This window comes from Aptenodytes forsteri, unplaced genomic scaffold (genome assembly GCF_000699145.1).
Source record: "Aptenodytes forsteri isolate BGI_AS27 unplaced genomic scaffold, ASM69914v1 Scaffold16, whole genome shotgun sequence".
Classification (NCBI taxonomy): Eukaryota; Metazoa; Chordata; class Aves; order Sphenisciformes; family Spheniscidae; genus Aptenodytes; species Aptenodytes forsteri.
In genome coordinates this window covers 1,269,668-1,297,132 of record NW_008794753.1, presented here as the reverse complement: position 1 = coordinate 1,297,132, position 27,465 = coordinate 1,269,668, and the positions used below count along the sequence as shown (strand labels likewise).

Sequence of the window (27,465 nt, the reverse complement as noted above, 5' to 3'; positions counted from 1 at the left end):
GGGGTGGCCCCCAGCCTGCTCCGTCCTCACAGTCGCAGCGCTCCCGGCAGCCAGCTCCATGGAAGCCTGGGGGACAACCTGGGATGGAGCCGGGTGAAGAGCTCATTAAAGCACGGGTGGGTTGCACTCAGGCTCAGCTGTCGACAGCCTCTGCAGCAAAGCCTCCATCAGCCCACCAGAGAGAAGCAGTGAGCCTTTCTCTCTGAGAAATGCCCAAATGCATGCAGTTGTTCTCAGTGGCCCAGGGCAGGGCTACGAGCTTCCTGCAGCAAGTCTTGGTTGCAGAGCACAGTGTTTCAGCTCCGAAGCGTTTGCTCGGCTACCCAACACTAAGCTGCACAGCGGTGACACGCATGCTGCCTTGGAACGGCACCTCTGTATCCAGTGGTCTCATGCAGAGAACAGAAATTACCTTCTCTGCGACTACTTCGGCTACCTGGGAAGGGTTCGCTGTGAACGTCAGTAAGAAAAGAAGAGCCCATCGGTGCACACAGCCATGTGTGCGACGGTCACACCTTTGTCCTATGGTCCTGCTCTCTGGATGAGCTTTAGAAAACAACCCCCCCTCGCAAAGCTGAAGGTATTTCTGCTGCTGCAACTCACTGTGTTCGCACAGGGGCCCATAGTGGCCTGCAGAGCAGTGGCAGGTTCCCGTCCCCGGGTCACAGGTGGCGTTGTGCAGGCAGGCGCAGCGGAGCTGGCAGTTGGCACCGTACCTTCCCGGCGGGCATTCTGCAGGGAAGATGCAGCGGCAGAGCTGCTCAGCAGCCAGAGAGCCGGCCCCGTTCCTGCACTTCAGAGGGCCGTGACATGATAAGGCAGAACAGGTACAGGTGGGGATAACAGAAACTGGACCCAGTATGAAACAAGCTGAGCGAGCTCCACAGTTACTGGGCCAGTGCAGGACAATGCATCCAAGTCAGGTTTACCTAATTCGCAGGATTTCCCCGTCCATCCGAGCACACATGAACAGGAGCCGTCAGCTGCATCACACAGCCCCCCGTTGCGGCAGGAGCAGGTCTGCTGGCAGCCCACCCCGTACCGGTGCTTCTCACAGCCTGCGGGACAAGAGGAGGTGGCAGTGGGCACGCGGACCACGGTGCAGGAGTGCCCAAGCACAGGCAGAGGTCTCAGGGCAAGGAAATCGGTTCCCTCTCAGGACCTTTTCCAATCCACTGCCTGAAATAACTGCTTGTCCTGATGCACGACCCTGCAGCTAATATTTACCTTGCTCACAGGTGGGACCAGCTCGTCCTGGTGGGCAAATGCAGTCTCCGGTGACGGGGTGACAGGTAGCGCCATCCCCGCAGGAGCACACCCGTGCACAGTCTGTGCCGTAGCGACCAGCAGGACATCCTGGCAGGAGGGAGACCTTGAGCTGCCTTGGTCACGCCAAAGCACAGCTGGCTACATTTGTAGGCTAGAAAGGAAGAACTTTGCAATGGCATGTGAGCAAAGCCATGGGGCACAAGGGGAGGCAGGAGGAGTTTGCAGCCCTGTTGCTAGTGCACAGCGTGACTGGCAGACCAGGAAAAGAGCTTTTAGGTTTCCTTCTGCTGGAGGAGCGAAGCATTTTTAGCAGAGAGACAGCAATGCAGTGATGGCATCATGCAAAGGCTGATGTGTCAGGCCTTTCCTAGTGGAGAAATCATTTTGCCGTAAAACAAATGGAGCAAGAAAATTTTTCTGTGGTTACCTGTTGCTAGTGCACAGCGTGACTGGCAGACCAGGAAAAGAGCTTTTAGGTTTCCTTCTGCTGGAGGAGCGAAGCATTTTTAGCAGGGGGGCCGGCATTGCGTTGTTGGCTTCTTGCAAGGGTTGTTTTTTCGGGCTTTTCTTGTTGAGAAATCATTTTGCCGTAAAACAAATGGAGCAAGAAAATTTTTCCGTGGTTAAGACAGACAGCAAACGAGATCAGCTGCAACTGCATTCCCTCAGCAAGGCTGGCACTATGCACACTAGCCTCTGTACTGAAGAGGGGAGGGCATGGCTGACAGCACAGGTTGTAAAGTGAGACAAGGAGCTCTTTTTCTGCTGATGGGCCAATGCAGGAGTCAGTCACTGTAACTCTTCTCATCTCCTGCAGGGTCAGCAACCCATCTGTGTGCAGGATTTGCACCTACCACCATTCACCTCCTGCTGAGGAAACTCCTGCAAGCTCCCATGTCCCCCGCAGCTGACCCGGGCACTCACCGATACTGCAGTCAGCACCGATGTAGCCAGCTGGGCAGTGGCACATCCCTGTGGTAGTGTCACACAGGCCCCCGTTCTTGCACTTGCATGGCCTTTCGCAGTTATGGCCGTACCACCCAGGGGAGCACTCTGTGGAAAAAAAAAGAAACAATGGCCTCAGTGCCTAAAAAGATGAGAACAAGGTCCAAACACCTTGGAAAAATCCACCACGTGGATTCATACAGCCATTTCAGCAGAGAGGAAGCAGACAGCTCTGCTGGCAGCAGGTTTGTGCCAGGCTGGCACAGTCGATGGGTTTCTGATCCGCTTTGTAGCACAGAGCTGCTCCAAAGCACCTACGGCGCCAAGGGCGTGCAAGTCACATACACGCATCCTTTGGCATGAGCTGATTGTGTCAGATGTGACCCATACATCACAGCCAACACAAGCTCCTGCAAGCCATGCTCAGGTGCCTCTGCCCTCCCAGTGGCACATGCTAAAGCGCAGGAACACGACAGCTGCTCCGAGGTGCCGGCTGTTCAGCAGGAGCCAAAGAAAACCTCAGAAAACACTTTTAAGTAATCTCAAGGCAAACAAGCAAAAACGCCAAGGAGCTTCGGACTGTTCGGAACCTCTCTGCTGAAGATATAGCTGGTAAATATCCCACAATTCAAAAGAAAAATGGCAAAAAAATGGCCTGAGCGCAGATGAGAATGATGTTTTGTTTACATGAACTCCTACTTGCAAGTTAGTCATTGAGAGACACCGCAGAGGTCAGAGCCTCTCTGTGCACAGGGCGAGGCTTGGACAAGGGAGCAAGAAAACACTTGCCTGGACAGACTCAGTTCCTGAGCTGTAAGAGCTGGACAACGGTTAAGAACAGAATTAAAAAAGACCTTGGCCAAGCCAATGAGGACAAAGGTGACCACGGCAAGAAACTAGGAAAGACAACCTGTCAAAACCTGTGCTTTGAAGCCACTCCAGCGAGCTCGCTGCTCCCTGAGCTGAGGCTTCTCCGGTGGTCAGCCCAGCGCCGTCCCCCACGCCGGGGGGGCAATGGCTTTGAACCAACACCGCCGGCGCTCCCAGCACCATGCATTCAGGACGAAGCGCAGCCTTGGGCAGCAACCTGCAAAGGTCTGTGAAGCAGAAGAGGAATGGAGCGTGGACTCACCCAGCTGGCAGGTGGGACCGTGGAAGCCAGGGGCGCAGATGCACGCCCCGGTGACTGGGTGGCACTCCTGGGTGGCTCCAGCACACTGGCAGATCTGACCGCAGCCCTCACCGAAGGTCCCTGGCAGGCAGGCTGTCAGGAGAGAAGGCACCAAGGCGACTCAGATTTGCTTAGTGGGAGCTGTCCCAGCCCTCTGTGCAAGATGTTTTTTTCCTTTTTATTTTAAACCAGGATTTAGGAAGCCTTTTATGACAGTGAAAGTTCTCTGCCTCCCAAAAAGGAAAGGGAGCCACACGCAAATGGTTCCTTCACTCCAGGAAAGACTCGGATTGAAAAGAAAACTGAGTACTTAAAGGCATTAGATGCCTTTTGCAATGCTAGACCTACCTAGCCTCATATTCTCGCAAGCTTCCATCCTCACACAGACAGACATCGCAAATACACCCCTGTCCCCTGGGTAAGGAATGTGCTCACATGCCTCTGTCTCTTCCAGACTTGCTCATACCCACAGGAGCTCATTTTAATACTGATTTATTGCTAATCCTCTGGATAAATACATAGCTCTGATTTCCCACTTGGCTCCCTGTGCTTTGCTAACATTCTGCGGGCATGCACCCAGCTGCCAAAATGTCAGTTGCTCCTTGGCACAGCTCGCTGTTGGGGTGTGGTTTTTTCTTGTTTTTCTTTTTTTTCCTCGCTATTTTATGTAGCAATTGCTTGACCCATCATGTTCCCAGAGCCTGTCAGCAGAACTGCGAGAGGATCACTCCCTTCTTCGTACATTTTTCACATCCAGCGCCTGTAAAGCCCGGCAGGCAGCCGCACCGGCCGGTGATGTGATCGCAAGGCATTCCCAGGGGACAGGCGCAGCGGCTGGCACAGTTCTTCCCGAACGAACCCGGCAGGCAGGCTGTGGGAAAACAAGCAAGGAGACGTAAGTCTCCTGACTGGATTTCAAGTTATTGTTAATGCCTGAAAGGCATTAGAGACCAAGGGCCAGCTCCTGCCCTCAGCGCCCGGCTGCTGCATGCGGTGCTGAGCCAGGGCCCTGCTGTAGCACCCAGCTGGACAGCGTTTTTTGCAGCAACCCAAGTGCCTCTTTCAGGGCAGGCTGTCAGCTCCTCAAAATGTTTTGCCACAATTTGTAACTCTTATTAAAAACAAAGTTTTTCTCCTTCCCAGACTTCGGAAAGAGCCTGGGTTTCCCCTGAGCCAGGGATGTACCCAGCTGCGTCTGGACGCTGTGCCACCGAAGGGATGCTGTCTCACCTTTCTCACAGCGCCGGCCCCTCCAGCCACGGGGGCAATCGCAAGCGCCAGTAACGTGATGGCACGACACGTTGTCCCCACAGTCGCAGTGCTCTTCACAGCGTGCCCCGAACAGCCCCTCTGGACAAGCTTCAGAGGTGCAAACACAGGAGAGATGACATATTACACAAAAAAGGTGATGTGGGTCTTTTTTCACTGCAGTTTCTGTAGGCACTCACTTCACTTTATTTAAGTCCCTTTCATTCCTGCCAAGCCAGAGCGGTGCTGTGACAAGACCGGTAACATCTGCCAGCCTGCAAAGGTATTATCTCTCTGGCAAGCGGCGCGGCTGGAGCCCCTCTTGCCTTTGGCGCAGTGGTGGTGGGCAGCACCAGCCTGCCAGCGCAAGGACTGCAGTCCCTCTCACCCCGCAGCACGTATGCTGTGGGAAATCGCTGCATGGCCTAGACCTGAACGCATGCCCGCTGCAGGAGCATGAATGTCTCAGCAGCATCACCGGTCAAATCTGCTCAGGTTACACGAGCATGAAGTCTACTGTTGGCGGTCACCTAATTCAGCGTGAAAGTCTCTCTTTAACTGCGCCACATGTTTTTGGAAGTGTTATTCCTGGCACTGTTTAATGACAGTTGGGTGTCAGCACAGTATATTTTAATCACAGCAGCAATTGTTTAGTTTTGCTGCTTCTTCTGTTGTCATAGAAGCACCTGGTTTCTAAAGCAGCTGCAAAGCAAAATGTGTGCAGTACCAGAATTATGCAGAAGTTAGCACTGCAGGCGCAAAATCTATGAACCCAATTTTCACTTCTGCCTCATGAATGAATGCAAAAAAAATCAGTAAGTCCTTGTACAACTGTCCAAACAGGTTGCTTGTCCACGCAAGGGCCAAGTTTGTACACACAGCTGTGGTGAGAGCATGGCTGCACTGTGCACAGCTGGGCAGTTTGAAATACAGCTCTGTGGGAAGCCAAGGAGAGGATTCTAGCTTTTTTTAAAAAAAAAAAATCATATAATTTCTGCATTTGTGGATGGTTTTTTTAATTAATTTATATTGAAAGAAATTATAAAAGTGAACCTGTGGGTGAGCTCAGTGCAAGCAACCGTGGGCAGGGTGAGGCAGGAAAAGTCCCCAGGGTATGATGGCCAGAACCGCAGGGGCACCTGGAGGCCAAAATCTCCAAACAGCCGTCCTTTGTAATCTCCACCCCTGCAGTTTAATGCTGCCTTGTGACGGGGCACCTTGCTGCTTGGGAGTTCTAGGTGTAGGGTTTTGGAAGGATGTGACACGACGCTGGGAGGGGACGATGTGCCTGAGGATGCGGCAGAATCCCGCTGCTCGCCCTCGGCCAGCAAGGTGAGCTGTAGGTTCGACTCCGTGGCCAAGTCTCAGCTGCCAGCCAAACTGTTTACAGCCTCTGTAAGCCGAGACGTTCCCAGACAGGAAACCTGCGAGCACTTTGATGTGGCTGATGGCAGACATAGCTGCAATGGGCAGCCCTCTTATGCCAGACTTCAGCTGACAAGTAATGTCATTGGACTAAGACATGCCTTTTACACCGTAATATAAGGAATATGCCAGGCTGAGGCATCATGACCCCTGAAAGGGAAGAAGCTTGTGGATCTCTTCTTGGTGTGCTGAGACTCGATGAAGTCCCTGTTGCTGCTCTTAGTAAGGCCAGTAGCCTTTTCAACACTTCCTCATAGTAAAGGGATTGCCAGGGTATGTGTTACATTTAAAGATAAGGTGAACACAGAAGCCTGCCGAATGACAGATGTAATTATTTGCTGGGGCTTAGGACTGAAGCCAGGCATTTAGGGTCAGTATAATACAGGGAAGTGTAGAAGAAAGAATGGAAAGGAGTGGGGTGTGGGGTGTGGGATTGCTGCCCTGCCTTGCATCCCTGTTTGGAGCCTGCGGCTTTGCACTGATGTCTGGGGGCCGGTGCCTTCGGAGACCCCATCCCTCTCCCACTGGCAGCGCTGCAGGCTGCTGTGTGGCCTCTGTGTGCACCATCGCTTTTAGGACAGCCCTCAAAGGAAAGCAGAAAGCACAGCGATGGGCAAAACCAGGGCACGCAGCCAGAATCATGGCACCCGCAAGTTCTCTCTGCAGTGCTGAAATCCAAATTTTATGTCTTTGCTCAAAAATCCCCTGGCCCCCTGAAACCCCCCTGTGCAGCACCAGGGCACTGATGCAGCATGCGGTACCTATGGTTAGGACCCCCGTGCCCCACTTACGGCTCTCGCACTTCTCGCCCGTCCACCCAGGCTGGCAGACGCAGTGGCCCTTCTGGCGGTCGCAGAGCCCCCCGTGACGGCACTCGCAGCGCTGCCGGCAGTCTGCCCCATGCTGTCCCTGCACGCACTCTGGGAGGAGGCACAGGGTGAAACACCGCCCTGACACCCACCTTCCCGAACATGCGCTGGGAAGGACCACGAACCCTTGCTCGTGGGCATACACCACCAGCGCCGTGCACGTCACCCCCAGCCTCCGGAGGAAAACGAGTCCGAAGTTGTGCCAGAGCCCGTTTCCCAGTGCTGCCGACGCACCGTTACTCACCCAGCTCGCAGGCCAGCCCCGTCCACCCCTCGGGGCAAGCACAGAGCCCTGTGGCAGGGTCACATGTGCCACCGTTTTGGCAGAGGCAGCGCTGGCGGCAGCTCCTCCCGTAGAAACCTGCCGGGCACGCTGAGGGAAAACCAGGTCAAACATCCGAGTCAGAACACAGGCCCAAAGGCAAACACCACGCCTCTGGTAGCCTGCCAGAGCGATAGGTGGGTGGACTGATACATAAAATGAAGCCATTATCGCTTGCAATGAGGGGCAGGGAGAGGAGCTAACGACACCCTCAGGCTGCTTAGCTGCCCACATAAAGACATCTGGTATTTTAACCTGCTCAGGTAAGAGGCAGTGATGACACAGGGCCCTGGGCGCCTGATCTCTTTAGAGCCTTCTTAGCTCTGGTGGTGGCAAATACACAAAAGAAAAAAGGTTGGGTGAGTTCAGCAGCCAGGAGAGACGCTCAGTTGGTAACCTATGCCTTCGGTCATGAGCTGCAGAACGTCCTCCTCTCCTAGACCCAGATAATGCCAGTGCTTGGCAGAGAAAAAAAGCCATTTAAGCACATGAATAATTATTCTCACGCACAGTTTCACTGAGCTGTGCCTAAAGGCATCGCTGACTTGCTGTCTGAATGCTCAGTGCAGTGGACGATCAAGCCCTTACTCTATGTGCTGCTACGAAACTGCAAGTCAGTGCAATTTCTGGTGCTCTTGGAGAAGGCAAACTCTTGGCTTCTCTCTTTGTGAATGAATCAGGAAGCGCTGCACAGCTAATTATGATCTTACTTGCAATCTTGCCTTGCTATCATACTGTCTCAGCTTTCTGTAGTTGCTACTCCATTGAAAACTCCGACCCACCCAGAGAAATGGCATTTTTAACGCACGCTGGCAGAGGAAGCGGACAGTCTGGGTTTGGAAGCGACCGTAAGGTGTGTTACCTTGCTGGCACGTGGGTCCCGTCCACCCGGCTGCACAGAGACATCGGCCACTGACGTGGTTGCAGGTAGCGTTATTGAAACAGTTGCACGTCTGGCTGCAGTTCTCGCCATACCTGTTCTCCTGGCACGCTTCGTGGGAGCAGAAGCAGGCATAACTGTTAGGCAGCAGGTATGAATTGCATCAGCCAGAATCCTACTAACCATCCCAAATGCACTTGTCTGGGAGAGGAACCAACGCTAGTGCGTGGCTGCTTTGGACGGCTGTGTAAGTTGGTTTTTATGGTGCTATGAGGAAATAACAGCTGTATTCTACAGGTGGCTGACATCCAAACACAGACCCTGTCGTTATCGTCAATGTTACATCATTTTATCTGCTTGGAAACTGTTTTGCTGGATGCCCAAGCCCTCATTACATTCAACAACAGTGTGCTCAGCCTGAGCCCCCCCAGCCCCTCTCCAAAACCAAATACTTCTCTGCCGCACAGAATTAACTTCCATGCAGAGAAAAATCACACATGGGGAACAGACACCTAAACCTTCAAGCTCTACAACCTAGCAGTGTAAGAGGCAGCGAGGGCTCCGGAGTGCCTCGCGGAGGGCTGCTCCTGCCTCGCTCCATCCCATCCCCAGCTGCAGAGGGTGGGCGCCAGGCTGCAGCGACACCTACCCTGGCCGCAGCGGGGGCCGTCCCAGCCGGGGGGGCAGTGGCACTGGCCCGTTGCATGGTCACAGCGGGCACCGTTCAGGCAGTCACAGGCTTCCCGGCACTCCAGCCCATAAAATCCATCCGGACAGGCTGCGGAAAACAAAAGAGAAATCCCCACAAAATGCCTATACAGAGAGCTGGAAATCTCCCAGCAGAGAAGAGGTGCCTCTTGGTGGCCTTTTTTGCCGATATAATGCTGCACCAGTGTGACAGCCACCTGTAATGGCTCTCCCCCTGGCAGGGCAGCAGAATATTGGATGCCTGTCCATTATGGACACTCAAGGTACAGGACAAAGCTGTGGTGCAGCAGGAGAGCAACGGCGCTAGGTTTCTGTCCACCAAGTGACCAAGCAGGTTGGTGCGAGAGCCAGATCCCTGCACCCGGACACCCCTTGGAGAGGCCGCTCCAAGACCCTGTGTGCAACGTGTGTACAAACATGGGCGATCAAGGCAGCTGTGCATTTACTCCTTGTTTACATTTTGTTAGTCTTTTTTTTTTCCCTAGATCTTTTCCCTTCAGAATTAAAACCAGAGACTTAGCAGCTTGCGGACATGCAGCTTTCCCCATCACCATCCCGAAGGATTCTCTTCGCTGTAACGGGATAGCAAAGTCAGACAACAAGTGCAGACCCCGCTGGCAAGGAGACCGTGGTCCATGGGAGCCGCTGACAGTGCTGGGTCCCCATGCGAAGGTACTTACCATGCTCACAGAAGGTTCCTCGCCAGCCCGGGCTGCAAGTACAGGCCCCGCTAACGTGGTCACAGGCAGCCCCGTTGTCACACTGACACCGGTGCCGACAGCTCAGCCCAAACCATCCTTCCGGGCACTCTAGCAAGCAGAAGCAAATGAGACTGAGGAGCCTGTCCTTTCCTGGCGTTCCCAGGAAGCTATGCTAAGGCAGGAGCTCAGGCTCTGAATGGAAATAACAGTATCTGGCAGCTGCTTTTTTATAACGACTAGTGGGCTCTACCCTACCCCTTACGGATGTGTACCCAGGTCACCCAACCACCCTCAGGACAGGACTGGCAACATCACAGAGCATGGGGATTGAACTTCTGTGATTGAACCAAAGACGCACTGATGGAGAAATCTGCACCACGGCTTCCCCCGCTACCTTTACAGGGAGAAGGCAGAAGCCTCCTGGACTGCCTGTCTGATGCCTTTCCCCTGGAAAACAAATCTATAGTATTTGGCTCGACTTAAAGGTGAACAGGGCAGCCTGCTGGCAGCACTCACTCTTTTCGCAGCGGCTGCCCGTGTAGCCAGCTTCACAGATGCACTGCCCTGTCTCTGCGCTGCAGCTCCCATCGCTGTTGCTGCAGTTGCAGGTGTGAGCACAGTCAGGGCCCCAGCGACCTGCATCGCAGGCTGAAACACAGGAGGGAACGGACCCTTAATGGCGTGGGCTCCACTTGCTCAGCTTCTCCAGTGGGCAATGGCGTGGGCACAGCACTGCCTCCTCCTCGGGGTGTTATTTCCATTGATTACAACTGCTCACTTGGGCAGAAGGACAAACACAGCTGTAGGTCCCCAGAAAACCCAGTGGGACAGTGAGAGCGGCTGCTACGTTAGCACATATTTGATGTGAATTCATTCTGCAAGCAAGCCCACTACAGAAAGGCAAGTGGCACCCGGCAGCACTGGCAGGACAGAGCAGAGAAACCTAAAGGATTTCAGAGAGAGATTTTTTTCTGGCAGAGGCACAGCATGAAGATGACAATGAAGCAAATGACAGTGTAGCTTTGCACAGGTCAGTGTCTTCTAGGAGCAATGGATAATAACAGCAGGTACAATACCTCTCTGACAGTTATACCCCGTCCAGCCAGGTGCGCAGCTGCACGTCCCCGTCACAGGATGGCAATGTCCATCGTTCCCACAGCTGCAGCTCAGCTGGCAGTCTGGGCCAAACCAGCCAGGCGGACACACTGCCAATGCAGACACGTATTAACTGCAAACAGCTGCTGGAACACCGCAGCAAGGGCTTTCCTCCTGACAGACCCGATGGGTACGGCAGTGTGCTTCTGCGGAGCTGCCACGAGCACTGACGCTCCTTGTCTGAGCGTGGGTGCTCAGCTCTGGGCCAAACAAGCTGAGGGGCTTAGGGTTTTACATCCCTTTCTACTGATGCAAAAGTTACCACTGTGAAGATAGGACTAGAGGGACTTCAAGGGAAGAACCCAGCCCATGCCCCAAAGTGTGAGGCAACGGAGGCGTACACGGTGCTAAGCCCTGCTCTGATGAGTGCGGTGGTGCCTGGTCGATAGCTGGATGCTCTGCTCACTACAGCAGGTACTCCAGGTCAACCTACATAACCCTCATTCCAGCTGGAGACAGCCCTTCAGGCATGAGGGCAGATAGCACTCACCGTCCTGGCAGCGACGGCCAGTATAGCCGGGGGGACACAGGCAGGCTCCCATGGCGGGATCGCAGCTGGCGTTGTTCGCACACTCAGGACATATCTCCTGGCAGCCCAGTCCCCAGCGACCGTCAGGGCAAGCTGGAGCACGGGCAGAGAGAGGACACACAAGCATCAGGATTACAGCCAAGGTGTAAGAGGGAAATGTCTGTTTTCTGGTGCATGGCAATGGGTCCCCTTTCTCGTTCATGTCCGTGCTTCATGCAAAACATGGACTTTTGTTTGGCAATACATGGCTACTAGCAAGGACAACATTGCTTTGTTTTATAAACGACGTGTGAGCCCTTGGTAAGTGCTATTCTGATCTCGCTCCAGTACTTTCATGTAAATTTTGGATTTGCATCTACTTGTGGGGAGCTACAAGGGCTCCTTGCTAGGAAATGGTGTTCCTGGCCAAGGGTCTTCGCAGCTGCTGTCACACTACTGGACAGCACGTTAGTCAGCATTCCCAGATCTGCTTTTAGTTGCAAAGGAGAAGCAAAAGACTAAGAACTGATAACACTGGGGTAAGAATCCTTGTTTAACTGCTCCTAAGCTGCTCCAGGGCCTGGAAAAAAGTCAGTTCAAAATGTATGCTAAGCACTGTGCATGTGTGGTTTTATTGCTCAAACTATTAGGAGCAGGACATCTATATATATATATATATTACTAATATCTTCCATCTGCTGCAATACTGTATAATCATGTAAAAGTTTTTAATTTAGGATTCTCTAGTTTTCCAACAGTTAAAGAGTAATATGGCGAAGGCGATTAAAAATACACATCAGTAAAGGAAGAATCCTTTCCTGTGTTAATGACTGCAACAACCAAAAATATCTTCATCTTTTTTTACTGTTTATGTTGTTTACTTCCTTGTACTTCGCTCAGCTTCAACAACAGAGCTAAGCTAGCTGGGGCTATTGTTTAAGACTTACCATCAAAAGCTGCATTTTTTTCTAATTTTCCATGAAGATGATTCTAATTGCACTAGCTGTTTTTAAAACTAATTTTGGCAAAAGAAAAGTAACAGCTATACGCCTAAATCCCTACCTCGGTGCATTGGCTCCTGTTGCCTCCTCACCTTGGCCGCAGTCGTGTCCTGTCCAGCCTGGCAGGCAGAAGCACTGCCCCGTGGTCCTGTCGCAGGGCGCTCCCCCACAGGAGCAGGACCGCCGGCAGCCCGCCCCGAACTTCCCCTCCGGGCACTCTGCGTCGAAAACAGCAGTGTGAAAACTGCCCCCTCCTGAGATGCCTTTTCCAAGAGCGTATTACCGATCAGACCCCGCGCACCAAAGGAGCCTCTGGCTCTGCGAGGAAAAGCCCATCTGTGAGAGGTTCCCATGCTGCAGAGGAAGACCGCGCTCGTGGGCCTGGGTGTGACCGCTCTGTTATCCACACCGGTCACCTGCAGCGGGGGCCTCTAGCATTTCACACCACTACCTTGATTTGTCTGTTCGAGTATCACTTTTCTGTTGTTGCTTGTACTTTCAACAAGTTTTTCTTCACAGGGGAGCGACTGATCACATGCCCAACAGCTGAGGCCAAACCAGTCTCCAAACTGTGAAGACAACTCTGCAAAATAACCCATTCCCTCGCCGCTGCACCCCTGCAGGGCTGGGCCCCGGTCAGCAGCCGCAGCCAGCCCTACTGCAGCACCACTCCAGGCTCCGACGGCATGGCAAATGGGTCAGGAAAGATGCGCTTTCGCTCAGCCTCCGAGACACACGTGCTCATCCCATGGGCAGTGACCCGAGCCACCCTGCTCTCTCTGTGCTAGGGTGCAGAACACTGGGTTCACAGCCCCCAAACCCGTACCCACCCTTGACTTTTATAAGATGCTGTGAGGGCTTTTTACTGCCCTGGCTGAATGCCTCCGGAATCTGGAAGCCAGGCTTTTAAGAAGCACCAAGGTTTGCAGCAGGTACATTGATGTAAAGCAATAAAGAAGGAGCATCCTCATCCACAGGAGGAGTAAGTGCTTTTCCTTCCCTCTGCTCTGAATGCCAGGGTGGTACTGCTGATACCAGAAAGCTCGGTTTGCTCTTTGTACCCCGTGACACAATTTAGCAGCCAGCTAATTATGTGCAGACTGAGGGCCTTGGACCCAAAGATCCTTAAATGTTATTTGAGTCTCCCAAAAAAGCTCCGTGCTTGCAGTCCTTTTTGTTCACCGAAGCCAATGTCTCCTAAGGCTTCGGCAGATGCAAACACACCAGCATTCACAAATGACGGAGGAAAAGCACACCAGTGTGTAGATTTTAAGTGACACAGTGGAGTTTTTGTTATTCCTCCTCTTTGCTAATTGATGGCAGATGTTTGTCTTCACCCTTTAATAATTTCCAGATCCGAACAACAGCCAAGAGCCTACTATTTCTATACAAATATTTGTGTTATTTCCTGTGACTCCCCCCTACAGGCTTGAGCTCCTTTCTTATTCTTTTTAAAAATATGCCGACCGAAAGCGCCCAGCCTGCCGAGGCGCCGCGTGGCTCTGGAGGCAGCAGCGTCCCACCGCGTGGGGGGGCTCCGGGGCTACCGGGACCCCTGCGAGGGGGCACAAGCCCTGCAAAAGCTGCTCACATCTCTCCTCCTAACGCCATTTAGCTCTGTTAGCACTTGCTTGCATTGGAACTTTTTGTGACCATCTGCAGCTTTTGTTCTGACCAACAGACCAGCTATGGTCCATCAGTTGTGGTGTTATGCAAGATAATCATGTGCTAGCAGCTTAATTAGGTTAATAGTTATAACTTCTGGGTTGGGTGTGGATGCAGTGCTTGGTTAAACATAAGTTAGTGCAGAAACTCCCGGACGCTTGAATCAAAATTCAGATGCTGACCACCACAAGCCTCTTAATGCAGTGTGTCTTCCCTTAATGCAGTGTGTCTTCAAGTGTGGACTTCAAGAGTTCGACTTTTTGCATTTTCTGTTGGATCCGACCAGCTGAAGTGTGATTCAGAAGGAGGCAACCTCACAGGAGGAGGAGGTTGGCTTTTCAATCATTGATCAGCTCTGAGGCTGGCAGAAGTTACTATTTCCCAAGAACTGTGTTCATGTATTGTAATCATCACCTCGTGCCAATGGCTCACTGCCATTAGGTTCACTCAAAACACCTTTGTTTAAAGAAAGTCAAGCTCTCTGACACCCCGACTGTCTCCCAGGATCTTGAAAAGCTGCACCCTCAGAGCTTGAGGGTTACACTGCACACACAGAGCTGTGCAGTTTAGTTACCGTACTGTCAACTGGCCCTTTAGGTGAAGAGCAGAAAACTGTTCTGGGAGGTTCATACAGAGGCAGAAGTTTAAATCCTAATGTAAATGAAATATAAAATTTTCTTTTCCACTTGAAGATCAAATAGAGTTTCAATATAAAATAGAGAATAGAGTGGAAAATATGACACCATTCTGTTGGGCACTGATTGCCTGGAAGTAAAAAGACATCAAAGGAGGGGAAAAGATAACTAGATATCTATCACCTTCATCTACAAAAGCAAAGATGCCCAAGTGGCAGGATAAAGTGAGACCTTGTTCTCCTTTTCTGAATAAGACTTATTATGCATGAGAAACCCTGCTCTCCCGCTTTAAAGAGATTGCAGTGTTTTACAAAGACGTGCAAACGGCAGCTCTTGTGTCCTCTAAAGCCATTTCAACTTTTCACTCATTAGATCAACTGCAGTGGGCTAGGGGGTCTGAGAGAAGGGGAGGAATTCTGGAAGTCCTTTCATGTTGTTTTGTGAAGAAAAAGTTTGTATGCGTGAGGAATTGTGAGTTTACAGCAGGCTTAGAGGTGCCTTGCAGGGCCCCTGCCTTACCTTGATCACAGTTCTCCCCATGGTAGCCCTGGGGACACTCTTTCCAGCACTCTCCGGTGACATGGTCGCAAGACACTTCTGAAGAGCAGCTACATTTCTTCTTGCAGCCATCCCCGTAGTAGCCAGGGTCACAGTCTATTAACAATCATCATTAAAAAGAAAGAACATCTGGCATTACTCGACTGACCCTGGAAAAGCAGGGTTCGCAGTGATGGGCACTGGCCAGCACCCTCCCGAGCCGACGGCTGGGCGCAGCAGGCTGGACGAGCTCCCCCATCCACATTTACGGGCACTCCCACCCGGCTGTGCAGGTTCTGCGTGCTAACTTAACGTGACTGAGTCTGACAGCAAGTTTTGTTCCTAATCTAAATAACAAGAGCTGAGGCAGTCTTAGGAGGGTGGAAAGTGAGCTGAGCTTTTCTCCAAGAAAATCAGTTAGGGGGAAAGAGGCTGCGGGAGGAGAAAGGGGGATGCTCTGTGAACACTTCTTGGCAACTCACTCGTCTCGCAGTGCTTGCCGCGGTAGCCGGGTTTGCATCGGCAGGAGCCGTCCCTCTTGTCGCAGTCCTGCGTGTTCTGCTGCACACAGCGGCATTCTTCGGAGCACCCGGGGCCAAACGCCCACTTTGGGCAAACTGGATGCAGAAGGAAAGAGCTGGTCATTGACCCGCGAGGCCAAATGATGCAGGGCAAGGGACAGAAACTTTGCCACCCAGCGCTGGCCCTTCCCAGGGATGGTACCTAGAAAGGCTGTAATCTAAGACTAACATATATCATAAAAAAGATGAGGACAAGCATACCTAAATGGCAGTACCGTCCGTATAAGCCAGGATCGCACAGACAGGCTCCGTAAATCCGATGGCAATGACCCTGGTTGGCACAGTTGCACTTTTTCCTGCATTGTTTCCCAAAAAATCCTTTAGGGCACCCTAGTAATAGAGAGAGATTTTTCTGGGAAGATGAGCCAATTTCGGCCTGTCATTTTATTTCCAGCAGACCACAGGAAAAACATACCAAAACCAAAGCTATATAACATCAGAAATGAACCTAGGCAAAGGATGCAGCAAGTGTTGAAAAGAAGGCTGGCTTGTTTTCTGACCAGAAATGTGCTTGTGTCTCTACACAATAAGGTAATGATAAGAGCGATCGGATTCCCTGCATCAGCTCAAAAATCAGATTGCTTCAGCAGGCGGCACTCCTGTCCATGCACAGTGCATTTCACTTGCTGCCACTCTCCAGCCGTACGAGGTGCCTCGAGGACACCCAGCAGCTCTGCACCCCGCTGTGCTAGAAATCTACCCTGCAGGGCTCTGACAAGCCAAGTTTTTCATACGTGAGGAAGTAATCCATGAGGCTGTTCCTACTGATAAATAACAGTGATATTTGCATTATTAAGGGAATAAAATTATTGTTCTTTCTCTGTTGTGCTAAAGACCTCAATATTAGAAGCACATGGCAGACAGACTGTGTCAGCAGAAAGCCCCAGCCAGCATCTGTCCAGGCAGCACATGCCTTCTCCCGTATGATAAGAATAGCAGACAGTTTAAGCAGAGGAAATGCCACCCTGGGACAACAGATCAGTTCTTCATTGTTCATTTTAATCTTACCTTCCTGTTTTTTCTCTGTACCCCTCAATCACCTCCTTCTTACAGAAAGAAAAGGTCGGGGTATCTCTTGCATTCATTTACATTCTGCTTCGGTCTCCTCCTTCAGTAATAGTTCCCAGATGCTCCTAACCATTTGTCTAAGTAATTTTGTCTGAATCTCTTATTGTCTCACTCTTTCTGTGTTTTTAGATTATGTCCCCCAGTTTTTAAGTCTCTGGGAGAGGAAATACCTACCAACAGCAAGTGACACCTCCTTTTGCAGTACTTTGGGTAACTACCGTTGTCACAACTTTTCAATGCTTTGGTTTTTCTTCAGCGGAAAATACTTCCATGGGTCTGTAAATTTACCATTGGACATCCATTTTTGACATTCTTTTCTGTGTCTGCCACTGAATGTCCAGTGGAATATAGATGGCTGCCCATGTCACTGCTGAGTAGCAAACAGGGACTGCAAAGATCTTCCAGTGCAAAGACAGGACATACTACCTGGAGCACTGTTTTGTGGGGTGAAGAATCCCCTTTACCATCTTTTCCTTATTAAAATGACATTTTTCCACACAAGGCTAGGTGACCCACCAAGTCAGACAGAGCAGGGATGTGTTAGAGCCACTCACACTGGGATGGGTCAACAAAGCAGTTGAAAGATGGTTTCAGTGACCAGCTACAAAGGGAACAGTGTAAGGTATTCTGTGGAAAGCATTTTACGGCTTCAGAGGAGCACAACTGGAACATCAAAGTGTGGCATCAGAGATGGCTGCAATAGCCATTTATCAATTATGGCAAATGCTCTACTAACACGTTAAGAGAAACAGAAAGGAGCTACCTCCGCAGGCCAGGGAACATCACTCGCAACTTGCTATTGCTATTTCCTTATAGGAAAACGTTTTAGGGAGAAAAGGAAACTGTAAGGGAGGCCTCAGTGGTCTGTGCTTGATTTCAGGGCCCTGTAAAGGTGCCGTCCTGCCTTTTCGCAGTGAGGCGAGACATCCCGCACCCTGCCAGGTCCCGCACCTTGCTGAGGGCTGTGGCGAAGCGGGCGACCGAGAGCCGCAGGCTTACCGTCCTGGCAGAGCTCGCCAGCCACCCCGGGCGGGCAGCGGCAGGTGCCCGTGGGGGCGGGCCGCGGCGGTTGCCCGTGGCGGGGTCGCAGGTGCCGCCGTTCTGGCAGCGGCAGGCCAGGTTGCAGTTCCTCCCGAAGGTGCCGGCCGGGCAAGCTGGGGCGAGAGAGAGAGAGGCGAGGCTCAGCCGGCTGCCACAGCCCCGCGCACAGCCGCGGCCTCCGTGCATCCCGGAGCAGGGACGAGAAGAGCTTTCTCGCCCGCTGCCCTCCAGCATCACTCACTCTGGTTACAGAGGATGCCGGTCCAGCCTGCTGGACAGTCGCAGCCGGTCTCCTCTGCATTGCACGTGCCTCCATTTTGGCAGTCCTCACAGGTCAGGCTGCAGTCGGGGCCGAACGTGTGCTCCAGGCAGACTGCAACGAGAGGTGCTGTGAGTGAAAAGCCTTCCCCAAGGCTGCCTCAGCATCTCGGAGAGTTTGGGCCAAGAAACCCCCTGTGTGCAGGCTGCGGCAAAGCTAAATGCATCTGTGTTGTAACACAGGTTCTGTGTACATAGGAAAGGTACTCAACAAGTCTTGTGGGTACGCTCACCAAACACAAATAAACCCAACACATGTGATTAATTCTGAGGGCCTCCAAGCAAAGTGTGCCATTTACCGGTGCTGCAAAATGCCCACCAAACTTTTCTGAAAGTGTGTGCTCTCCTCTTGCTTCCATCTCTTCCTCCTCTTCTTCATAGTCATCATTAAAGAGCTGGGTAAATTCATCTCTCAGGATTGCAACATGAGGGATTGGGCGGATAACAGGGTGCCGACCATCCAGAGCTTCCACAGGGTCCTCTATAGCTGGGGAAGCAGTCACGGAGATGACAATGTCAAAGTGGCAAAAGAGACAAGATCTCTAAAAGGTGAATAGTAGGACAGAACCTCTGTAATAAGAAAGGGAAACCAGAAATATCTGTACAGGGTTGGTGCATCTGATTTGACACGGTTTGCACCACTGATCTCTCTCTACATTGACACCTCTAAAATTTTTGCAATTTGTTTGCTTGTTTGTTTTGGCTAGAACGGGCATGGACCAGCTAAGTGACTTCAAAATGTATGGGACAAACTTTGATCTTAACCTCGACACACAGCTCTGGCTTCTCAGGTAACTGAGCTCCCACTCACCCCATCACCTTCGCCCTGCTGTTTTTCTGACCAGAGCCACTCAGCTTCTTTTCAGGTAAGTTAATTCTTTTCTGGAAAATTAAAGAAGACTGCCCATCCAACAAAATCAAGCAATGCATTTCAGCTTGATTCTCCTTTTGGAAAGAGTATCTGTCAGCTACAGCTACAGGTTTCCTTCCCTTGCAGGGTAGGCAAGGGTTAAAAGCCAGGCAATCAAGCTAAGCACAGGCACACTTGGGAGCCAGGGCAGGGGCTGGCAGAGCCTATAAAAGCCACCGGCCAGAGGAGACTCAGGCATTTTGCTGGAGTAGGGAGGTGGTAAGTGCTGCTCTTCTGGGTCCAGACCTCAGAAAGCCTTTCCAGGGACCTGGGCAATGCTGCTGGGGGTCATTAGATAAAGCAAGTTGGGTGCTGGCTGCCCTACTGAGCGAGTAAGTTGGGTAACACTGTGTTTGGTGGTGGGATAAAGACACTACTGCTTAAAAAAAAAAATCCATTATTTCTTATAACGAAAAACTGTAGAGGCTGGTGACTGTGGTTCTGGTTCTTTGGTTAATGTGGAGTCATCACTGCAGACTACTGTAAGCGTAGCTGTGCCAAAATCCCCTACATTTCTTTGGAAAGTGCTGTGTAACATGGCTGAAATAGGACTGGTCTGGTCAGGGGAAAGCTTTCCACTGGTGGTGTCAGTCATTTCCACTGCTTAATAGCAATAACTGCTGTGAAAAAACTGGAAAAGGTCCTGTGCAGGGCTAATGAGCTCCAGCCTGCGCTGGTCCTGGCTCAGCTGGGTTCTGTGCGGGGGAGGCTATGCCAGGGGAGAGCAGGGCGAGGGGCAGGTAGCCTGCTGCTCAACTGTGCGGCGGCACAGACGTTGCACTTACCGATGCAGCTCCTTCGGTCTTCATCCAGTTTGTATCCAATCTCACAGCCACACTGGAAAGACCCTAGCTGGTTCTGGCACGTGTGTTCACATCCACCGTTATTTGAAGAGCACTCATCCACATCTAGAAAACATGGGATACTCCAGTGTAATGGGAGCAGGCCCTCTGTACAGGACAGGGGCCCAGATACGTTTCTGTCCACAGATCGGCAAGTAGGCTGATGGCATCCTCTCTGGTAGTTATGTGAAGCCATCTGACTCTCAAAACTGAGACTACCCAAGTGATTCAGAGAGCCCTGGGTTTCAAAATACCATGTGCTAGGTTTCGGCTCACATCTGTTGCTATTTGTGTAGAAACAGGTGGGTAAACTTGGAGTTTCACCTGTGAAATGTTATTGGAGAGCTCTGGTAGTGAGAACAACTCATTAGGAGGAAAAAAGCCCCGAATTCTTTATGGTAAGAAGCTGACTCATCAGAGAGCTGACAGGAAAACTGCTATGAGTTGGGAGAAACTGGAAGAAATGCCTGGCTGTTCACAACCAGGTAGGACAATTTCTTGTTCTCTTTATTAAAAGCTTGCGTTAGTCGCTGTCTTAGCTGTATTTTATACAGACACTTTTATTTGCCTATATCTCTTGGGTGAAAATGATGGGCAATAATGGCCTCTGGGGTTGAACATAAAATGATTTCTGTGAATTAATGGAGTCAGGCCTGGACCAACTTGCTTTGAGATATCCTGATTTGAATACAGTGTGTTCAAAAGCCCCATTGCTACCCTTCAGTTGTGCCAGACTAGTGTATAGGTTAGAATAGCTGAGTGCTATTAGAGTTAGAATAGCTCACTTAGCAGTGAGCAAACTGAGGAGGCTGACAAAATACAGAAAACCAGAATTAGAGGAACCTGCTCCGTGTGTGTCTCTTGCCATGCTGCGAGGCTGAGGGCTGCAGCATTGCTGGTTTACTTGCAGGAGTCCGGCTAGATGTTTCTGCTTACCATCGCACCCACAGCCATCTGTGCTGAGCCTGTATCCAGCATAGCAGGCGCACTCGTAGCCTCCAGAATAATTGTAACAATCTTGTTGACAACAGTGAGGACCATTGTCACATTCATTGATATCTAAATAAAAAACAAAGGGCACTGGATGTTAATACACATCTAGCTCTGCAGTGGTGACAGGACTTGTTAAAATTGCTCTGTGACTGGTTCTGGTAAGCTTTTACTGATCTGACTGCCAAATGCTGAGCTATTCTTGCTTTCCTCTGAAATAAGTCAGCTTTATGTTAACGGATCATCCTTGGCAATGTTCTCCCCAGCCAAGGGAGGAATCCTGAATCCTAGAGGCCTGTGGGAAGTTAACTGTGATTTTCAGTTCGAGATTGTTCTTAAAGGTTCTGTGTGCTTAGGAATAGGGGGTGATTCCAACTGTAACACTGACTCTTGCTTTTGGATTTACCCTGTTACAAATACTGATGTTGAGTACAGAGACAGGTGAGAACTGCATGGTTCCTTCAAACTGTCTCAAAGTGAAGTCTCTGAAGGATGGACCCAGATAACCCGGAGAAAGCAGAGCTCCTGCAGCTTTAAATTTCAAGCCCCTTGTATTTATCAGACTTCATTTGTCCACTATGAAGTGGAATTACTGCGGTGCCCGTGTAGTACTGGGGTTTGCGAAGCACCCCCCTACCACCAGAGGAGGCTGGACCAAGGAGGTATCTGGTAGGAAAAGAAGTAGTACTGCTGGGCTACAGAAAGTGTACTGGGCTTTGTAGTATGCAAAGGAATAATGTTCTTTCAGAGTAGACTTCAGTTCAGGTCCTGGCTTTTTTGCTCCCATGTTGCGATGTTGTATGGAGGCAGCTCCTACAGCTTCCTCAGAGCCACAGAGGAAAGCAAACGTCCTGGGGATTTTGGGTTCCTCTCCCCTGGCAGAGGAATTGCTCCCCTTTGCACAAGCAATTGTGGGTGCCCGTGGCAGCCTGCTAAGGAGTGTATCTGTTCCTAACAGATGTCCTGGACAGACATGCTCCTTGAAAACTGCAGGAAGAAGGTGGTATTGAACAAATTCAATAATTATTTCCTGAGTAACGTGAACTGCAATGCTACACTGCGTGGAAACATGTAAGTACTGTTTTGCATCACTAAACACTGTTACTCTTTGCTAGCAACCTCCTATTTGCTGGTTTTATAGAAAGAGAAGTCTTTAGGTGTAAGTGCCTCAATGCACTGTCTGAGGCACAGACCCTCCAACTAACCTGCGGGAAGGGCACCAGGATTTCTTACAGCTTTGGAGTGCCTGAAGGATGGAAACACCCACCCAGCCTTGCTGTGCAAGTCTGAGCCACGGCCCTGTCGCGAGCACAGGAGTAAACCACAGCCCGACACGCTGGTGCAGTAAATGTCTGGCTAGTGAGCACTACAGTGGGTTTCTGACTAGGTTATTTGCTGCAAGGGTCTCAGATGTAAATGTATGCCTCATGCAATGTAAAGTGCATGCCTCAACAGCATTTACAGAGCTCGAGGTGTGCTTTATCCTTACGTCTCCATTAACATGTACTTTATAGAACCGGATAGGGCTGAACTACACTTGGCTTGCAGCTAGTGACTCATCCACATCACTCATTTACTCAAATTACACTGCTGCCTCCTTTGAGATAACAGGCAAGATGGTACATTTTGAGCACCATCCCTTTTAGATGTAGGCTTATAGGTATCTGAGATGTGAGTCTCTGTACCTGCCAATGCTGCCTTACATCAGTTTCAGCAGGGAAAAACTAGTTCTGAAGTCAACATCTGCTGTCCAAGTAGGTCTTGAGTGGAGGTTTGAGGATGTCTTCAAGTAGAGCAATATCTCATCTCCTTTTACTTTGCATCTGTTTCTAGCCTTGTTAACCTGTTTGTAGTGCATATACACATAGTAGCTAACATGCAGAGATCCTCATCATTACTTGAGAAGTGCTTGTAAAAACAAGGTGTGTACCTTTTCCCTCGCCTTACCAGTGCACGTCTTCTGGTCCTCTTCAAGCCGATAGCCAAAGTTACAGGTACAGACTGGGCCAGAGCTGGTGTGGTGGCATGTATGGGAACAGCCACCGTTGTTGGCCTCACAGCTGTTCACAATCTCCATTTCTATCCCTGGAAAAGGCACACTGGTTAGGATCCTGCAGTGTGCGCTGCACATCTGTACGTACTGGCTGGCCCATGCCTTCCCTCAGTGCTGCGCTCGAGCAGGCACCCACACAGCAGCTTCCAGCCGAGCTCCTTGCATGTGCATTTTTGTGTGCACAGCCCTGCTGAGGAGAAGAGTGATCTGCAGTGGGGAAAGGATGAAAATAGTTTTGCACAGAGGCCACTGCTGGGCTAGGAAGCGATGTATAAAAATAAACCGATGGATCCCAGGCAACGCCCCATGTAGCCTCTTAGGGACAGACTTGTGGAGCAGGCTCTGGACAATCTCTGAGATGAACCAGACTGCAGACAAAACTGCTCCCATTCCTGACAAGCTGCAGTATGTGCTGCCAACCAAAAGTTGGCTCAGTCTTCGTAAGTACAGAGCTGTTCTGATGCCAGCAGCAGAATGCAGCTAACTATGGAAACATCCAGATGCCTACAGCTAGAAACATTAGTTACTGACATGTCAAAAATGGTAGGCGCAAACATCAATAGCAGCCATATATCTTCTTAGCTTGGCAAAGTTTATGTAAACTTAAGTCTAGTTAATTAAGCTTTCTTAAACTAAAAAGAACTTGTACCATGGAGCTTTGGCTCAGTCCTGAACCTCAGGAAAACAATTTCTGCCTTCAAGAACTTTTTTGAGTTTTTAGTGTGTTCAGACCCAAGGAGGATGAAAGAAGGGGAGCTTGATGCTTCCCAATGGATCTGTGCGTGTCAAAACCAAAAGCTGTGCCATGGTGGAAGACTGTCTTCCAGATTTCAGAACATGGATATAGTCCCTCTGTCTTTCCTTTTCTTACTAATGCAAGAACAACCAGGGTTTTGCATAAAAGAAACGTGCTAGAAAGGGCAGGGAGAAACACTTTTCGTACAAGAAGGCTACTTAATTCTATAGTTGGCACCAAAGTAGAGGTATTGTCAATGGTTATGGCAATGAGTCGCAACAACTGGAGGAGCCATGTCAGAACATGAGTGGGGCTTGTGCTTCCACTGTCCCTGCTGTCAAAAGTGACTCTCCAGGGCTGGCATCTCTTATCAGGGGCTTACCTGGAAAACCAAGACTTGAGCAGCAATAAAACTAAGCTTTCTGTCACCTGTGGGCCACAAAGGGTAATCTTCCCTTCTGCGTTGTCACAGTGCTAGGTGAGGAGGTAGATAAGATTTATCAGGCATAGACCTGGCTTCCTAATCCAACCCTCTGTAAGCCTTGCTGGCTATCATGCATTGTCACCCCAACAGCTGAAGGTAAATGTGTAGTTGCACATGAAACTGAGCTATGGGATATTTTTTTTTTTTTTACAGAATATGCAGTGTGAGATAAACCATGGTCCTAGGATGAAAGGTGTGTAGATGCTTAGGTTCTCAAATAGCATGTCATCAGTCTAGTTCCTCACACTGCTGTTTGATGCCTTTCAAGACCCATTTATGGTCTGCAAAGCCTTACCCTCATACCCTTGGCAGGCTCCCAGCAAGAGCTGCAGCAGTTGCACAGGTGGAGCATCGTGGCTTCCAGTAACACCAGCTGCCGGCACTGGGACTGCCATGGTGGCTTTCATCTGGAAGGGGGCTGCTAGTGCTAAATGCTGATAGCTCCGCTTTGGACTATCCCTGCTGATGTGTATTAGCTGAACAAAGACGTATGGACAATCTGGCTCGTTCTTGCATAATAGTGTTTATTTCTTTTCTTGATGGGAGCAGATGCAATCACTTCGCTAGCTCAATTCCTTCTTCAGTTACACATCTGCAGCTGACTGAACTCATCCAACAAAGTCCCCAAGAGCAGAACTTGGCCTATTTGGAGCCAAATGGCTCCAAATAAATGGCCTAAACCAGCTTTGTGGTAACTTTAAAGATCAGACAAAGTTTTTATCTTGGTGGGAGAGTAAACAGTCCCAAACCTGCTTGTGAAATTCTTCAAAAAAGATTGCCATAACTCGGCCCCACCAATTCGCAGGACAGTGCACAAACACTTGCCTGCAGAAGCAAACCCACCTCCCGTCCCCGCCTGAGATGGGGGTCTGCATGCAGTACTCACGATAGCATTGCTTGCCATCTGCCCCCAGCTCATAGCCTGGGTTACAGGTACACTTAAAGGAGCCGCGAGTGTTGAGACACTGGTGTGCACACATGGCTAGTCCAGTCAGACATTCATTCACATCTGCAAGAGATGAGCAATCAATAAGCAAAGCAGGTTGAGCCATAAACATTCTTTCAAAGGGACAATTGTTACTTTCTTCAAGTTTTTCACCGGTTTCTTGCACCCTAAATTCTTCACTGGGGTCTAGACCAACAAAGAAACAGAGTTAAGAGTTCAGAATTACTGTAAAGCTTCCTAGGAAATTGGATCACATGAAACTCGAGTGTTGTTCCAGACAACTCGAGCAGGGCTCTTGGACAGATGTCGACTGAGTGCTTTCATGCCACCCCTCTGGAAGGCTTGTGCATCACTCTGCTAAATTCACAAAGGCTGATAGTTACTATGATTGAGCACTACTTCACCCTGTGAGACACAGTTGTTTTTCTCCGTGAAAGCTTTGTTGTAGGGAGCTTACCTTCACAGGCCTTATTGTCAGGCGCCAGCCGGTAGCCAGGGTGGCACTCGCAGCGGGCTGTTCCACGGTGGTTGTGGCACCGGTGCATGCAGCCCCCATTCCTCTCGGTGCAGGGGTTCCTCACTGCAGGTCAAAGCAGAAGTGGCAGGCTTATTTCATACTAATCCTAGGTCTTATCGGCATTATGCTTGTGGGAGACCAGAGGATCAAGCAGTTATGCCTAGCAAAAATGTCTGCAATTTGTGAAAGATCATTCTCCACCAGAGAAATGAAAAATCTCTGCTACTGCTCTGTTTACTGCTCCATCCAGGCAGGAGGATTTACATGGTGCAAGATCCTGTAAAAGGCAGGTGTTAATCTGAGTAAAAACTTTTCCAGCTGAAGCTTGGCATGGGCATGTCCCTCCACAGAGATGGCAGAGCAAGTACTAGGCAAATTTGCTTCAAGTGCTCCTATCAAGAGGTTTGCCAGTCTCTGACCTGCTCCAGGACCTTGACAGATGCTACAAAACCCTACTGACTGTTGCATTTTTAATATCCCAGTTGTTCCTTTTCCCTTAGCAACTTCACTGCTAAAGACTTCCCTCCTACTTCTTGAATGCCAACTGTTATGAATGAGAAGATTAAACTTCTGCTCTGTATCCCCTTCAGCTTTTCTCCCTCCTGCAGCCAGGAGCAGGTCAGCCAGAAAGCTGTCTGCAAGCAGAGGGAGAAGATCCTGTCCCGCTGCGACATGCTGCTGTTCCTTCACTTTCTCAGAAGTGTGTGCCTTGATACAATTTCATTTTTGTTGGCTACACTCCTTCAGCTCTTCCTAGCCTTTCAGAATAAGCTGCAGAATATGTCCACAACATAACGTGCAGAGTTTTTACTGGACAGAAACACCCCAGTCTGATCTATTTGACATCTGAGTGTGCAAGTGCGTGCTCCCTATTCCCCCCCCAACTCTCAGCTGCCCCTGAAAAGAAGGCCAAAGCGAAGCTCTGCCTCCCCAGCTTCCCGTGCATGCTCAAGGGGACTCACAGACACAGCGTTTGCCGTCTTCCCGCAGCTGGTAATTGTGCCGGCACTGGCACTGGTGCTGCACCAGCGTCACCTGCACGCAGTCGTGTTCACAGCCACCGTTGTTCAGGGCACACGTGTTCACAGCTATGAGGCAAAGGGACAGAACGTTCATCACAAAAAAAAAAATGGCACCTGGATGAGTCTCTTGCACAGCACCAGGGCAAATTGCACACACACAGAGCACTGCTAATGAGAATCTAAAATTGGGGCGTATTCAACCTGTGCTAAAGTGAGAAGTTCATGGCGAACTTCGTAAGCAAGAAGCATGCTAAATGTGAGCTGTTGCTACAAACAATCTGTTCTGTATGCAGTGCACGAGAGAGGCCACCCACCGCTGTGCCAGACAGCTACCTTGGGCAGACCCCCTTGAGATGGGGGCCCTTTAAAGGTAAGATTGGCTCAACAGTGTCAGGTAGCAGCTTAAAATTGCTCTTTTCTACAATAAGAGTTCCCAACAGCTCTCCTGGGAGGCGAGACCAGGACGTGGGGGTCTGGGCTAGGTCCTCTGCAGTATTACATGGGAGAGAAGCTGACAACTGGCATGCTTCCTAACAAGTGTCAGCCTTCTCCAAAGGCTTCTCGTGCTGCGTTATTGCTGAAATTCTCGTAATTTTGTTCAAAGACAGTCACTGCAGGTGTAATGCCACAGCTAGTTCAGGTTAATTACTGCTCAGAGTTGCACTTGGGCGTATTCAGGTTTTCCTGTAACAAAATTATATGGAAAACTAAGTTTCTGGCTCCATGCCGTGTAAAAGACACCAATTACACAGGGCAAGGCCCAGCAGGTATCATCAGTTCTTCTGGGAACACTTAAGGAAAAATGTTTTAAGATGCATCCTGCATGTCTGTACTTCAATCGGGTGTAACAATCCCCAGCTCAGTGCTTCGACTAGGAGATTTCTATATGAAAGTTAGGACGAGTGTGCTCGTCCACGC

At 50.4% G+C, this 27,465-nt stretch overlaps 1 protein-coding gene across 1 annotated transcript in view; it reads right to left on the bottom strand.

The window, feature by feature from the left end:
* The window catches only part of MEGF6 (multiple EGF like domains 6), a 112,501-nt gene that overhangs the window by 1,858 nt on the left and 83,178 nt on the right, over positions 1 to 27,465 (bottom strand). The window contains 30 exon segments of the mRNA XM_019470713.1: positions 16 to 78; positions 604 to 732; positions 930 to 1,058; positions 1,228 to 1,356; positions 2,194 to 2,322; positions 3,347 to 3,478; positions 4,128 to 4,256; positions 4,616 to 4,744; positions 6,850 to 6,978; positions 7,172 to 7,300; positions 8,112 to 8,240; positions 8,779 to 8,907; positions 9,518 to 9,646; positions 10,055 to 10,186; positions 10,615 to 10,743; positions 11,184 to 11,315; positions 12,295 to 12,420; positions 15,022 to 15,156; positions 15,522 to 15,656; positions 15,822 to 15,950; positions 17,688 to 17,754; positions 17,757 to 17,842; positions 17,971 to 18,102; positions 18,367 to 18,534; positions 19,743 to 19,865; positions 20,736 to 20,858; positions 22,737 to 22,874; positions 24,949 to 25,071; positions 25,466 to 25,588; positions 26,488 to 26,613. Of these exon segments, the coding sequence (XP_019326258.1) occupies positions 16 to 78; positions 604 to 732; positions 930 to 1,058; positions 1,228 to 1,356; positions 2,194 to 2,322; positions 3,347 to 3,478; positions 4,128 to 4,256; positions 4,616 to 4,744; positions 6,850 to 6,978; positions 7,172 to 7,300; positions 8,112 to 8,240; positions 8,779 to 8,907; positions 9,518 to 9,646; positions 10,055 to 10,186; positions 10,615 to 10,743; positions 11,184 to 11,315; positions 12,295 to 12,420; positions 15,022 to 15,156; positions 15,522 to 15,656; positions 15,822 to 15,950; positions 17,688 to 17,754; positions 17,757 to 17,842; positions 17,971 to 18,102; positions 18,367 to 18,534; positions 19,743 to 19,865; positions 20,736 to 20,858; positions 22,737 to 22,874; positions 24,949 to 25,071; positions 25,466 to 25,588; positions 26,488 to 26,613 (3,741 nt within the window).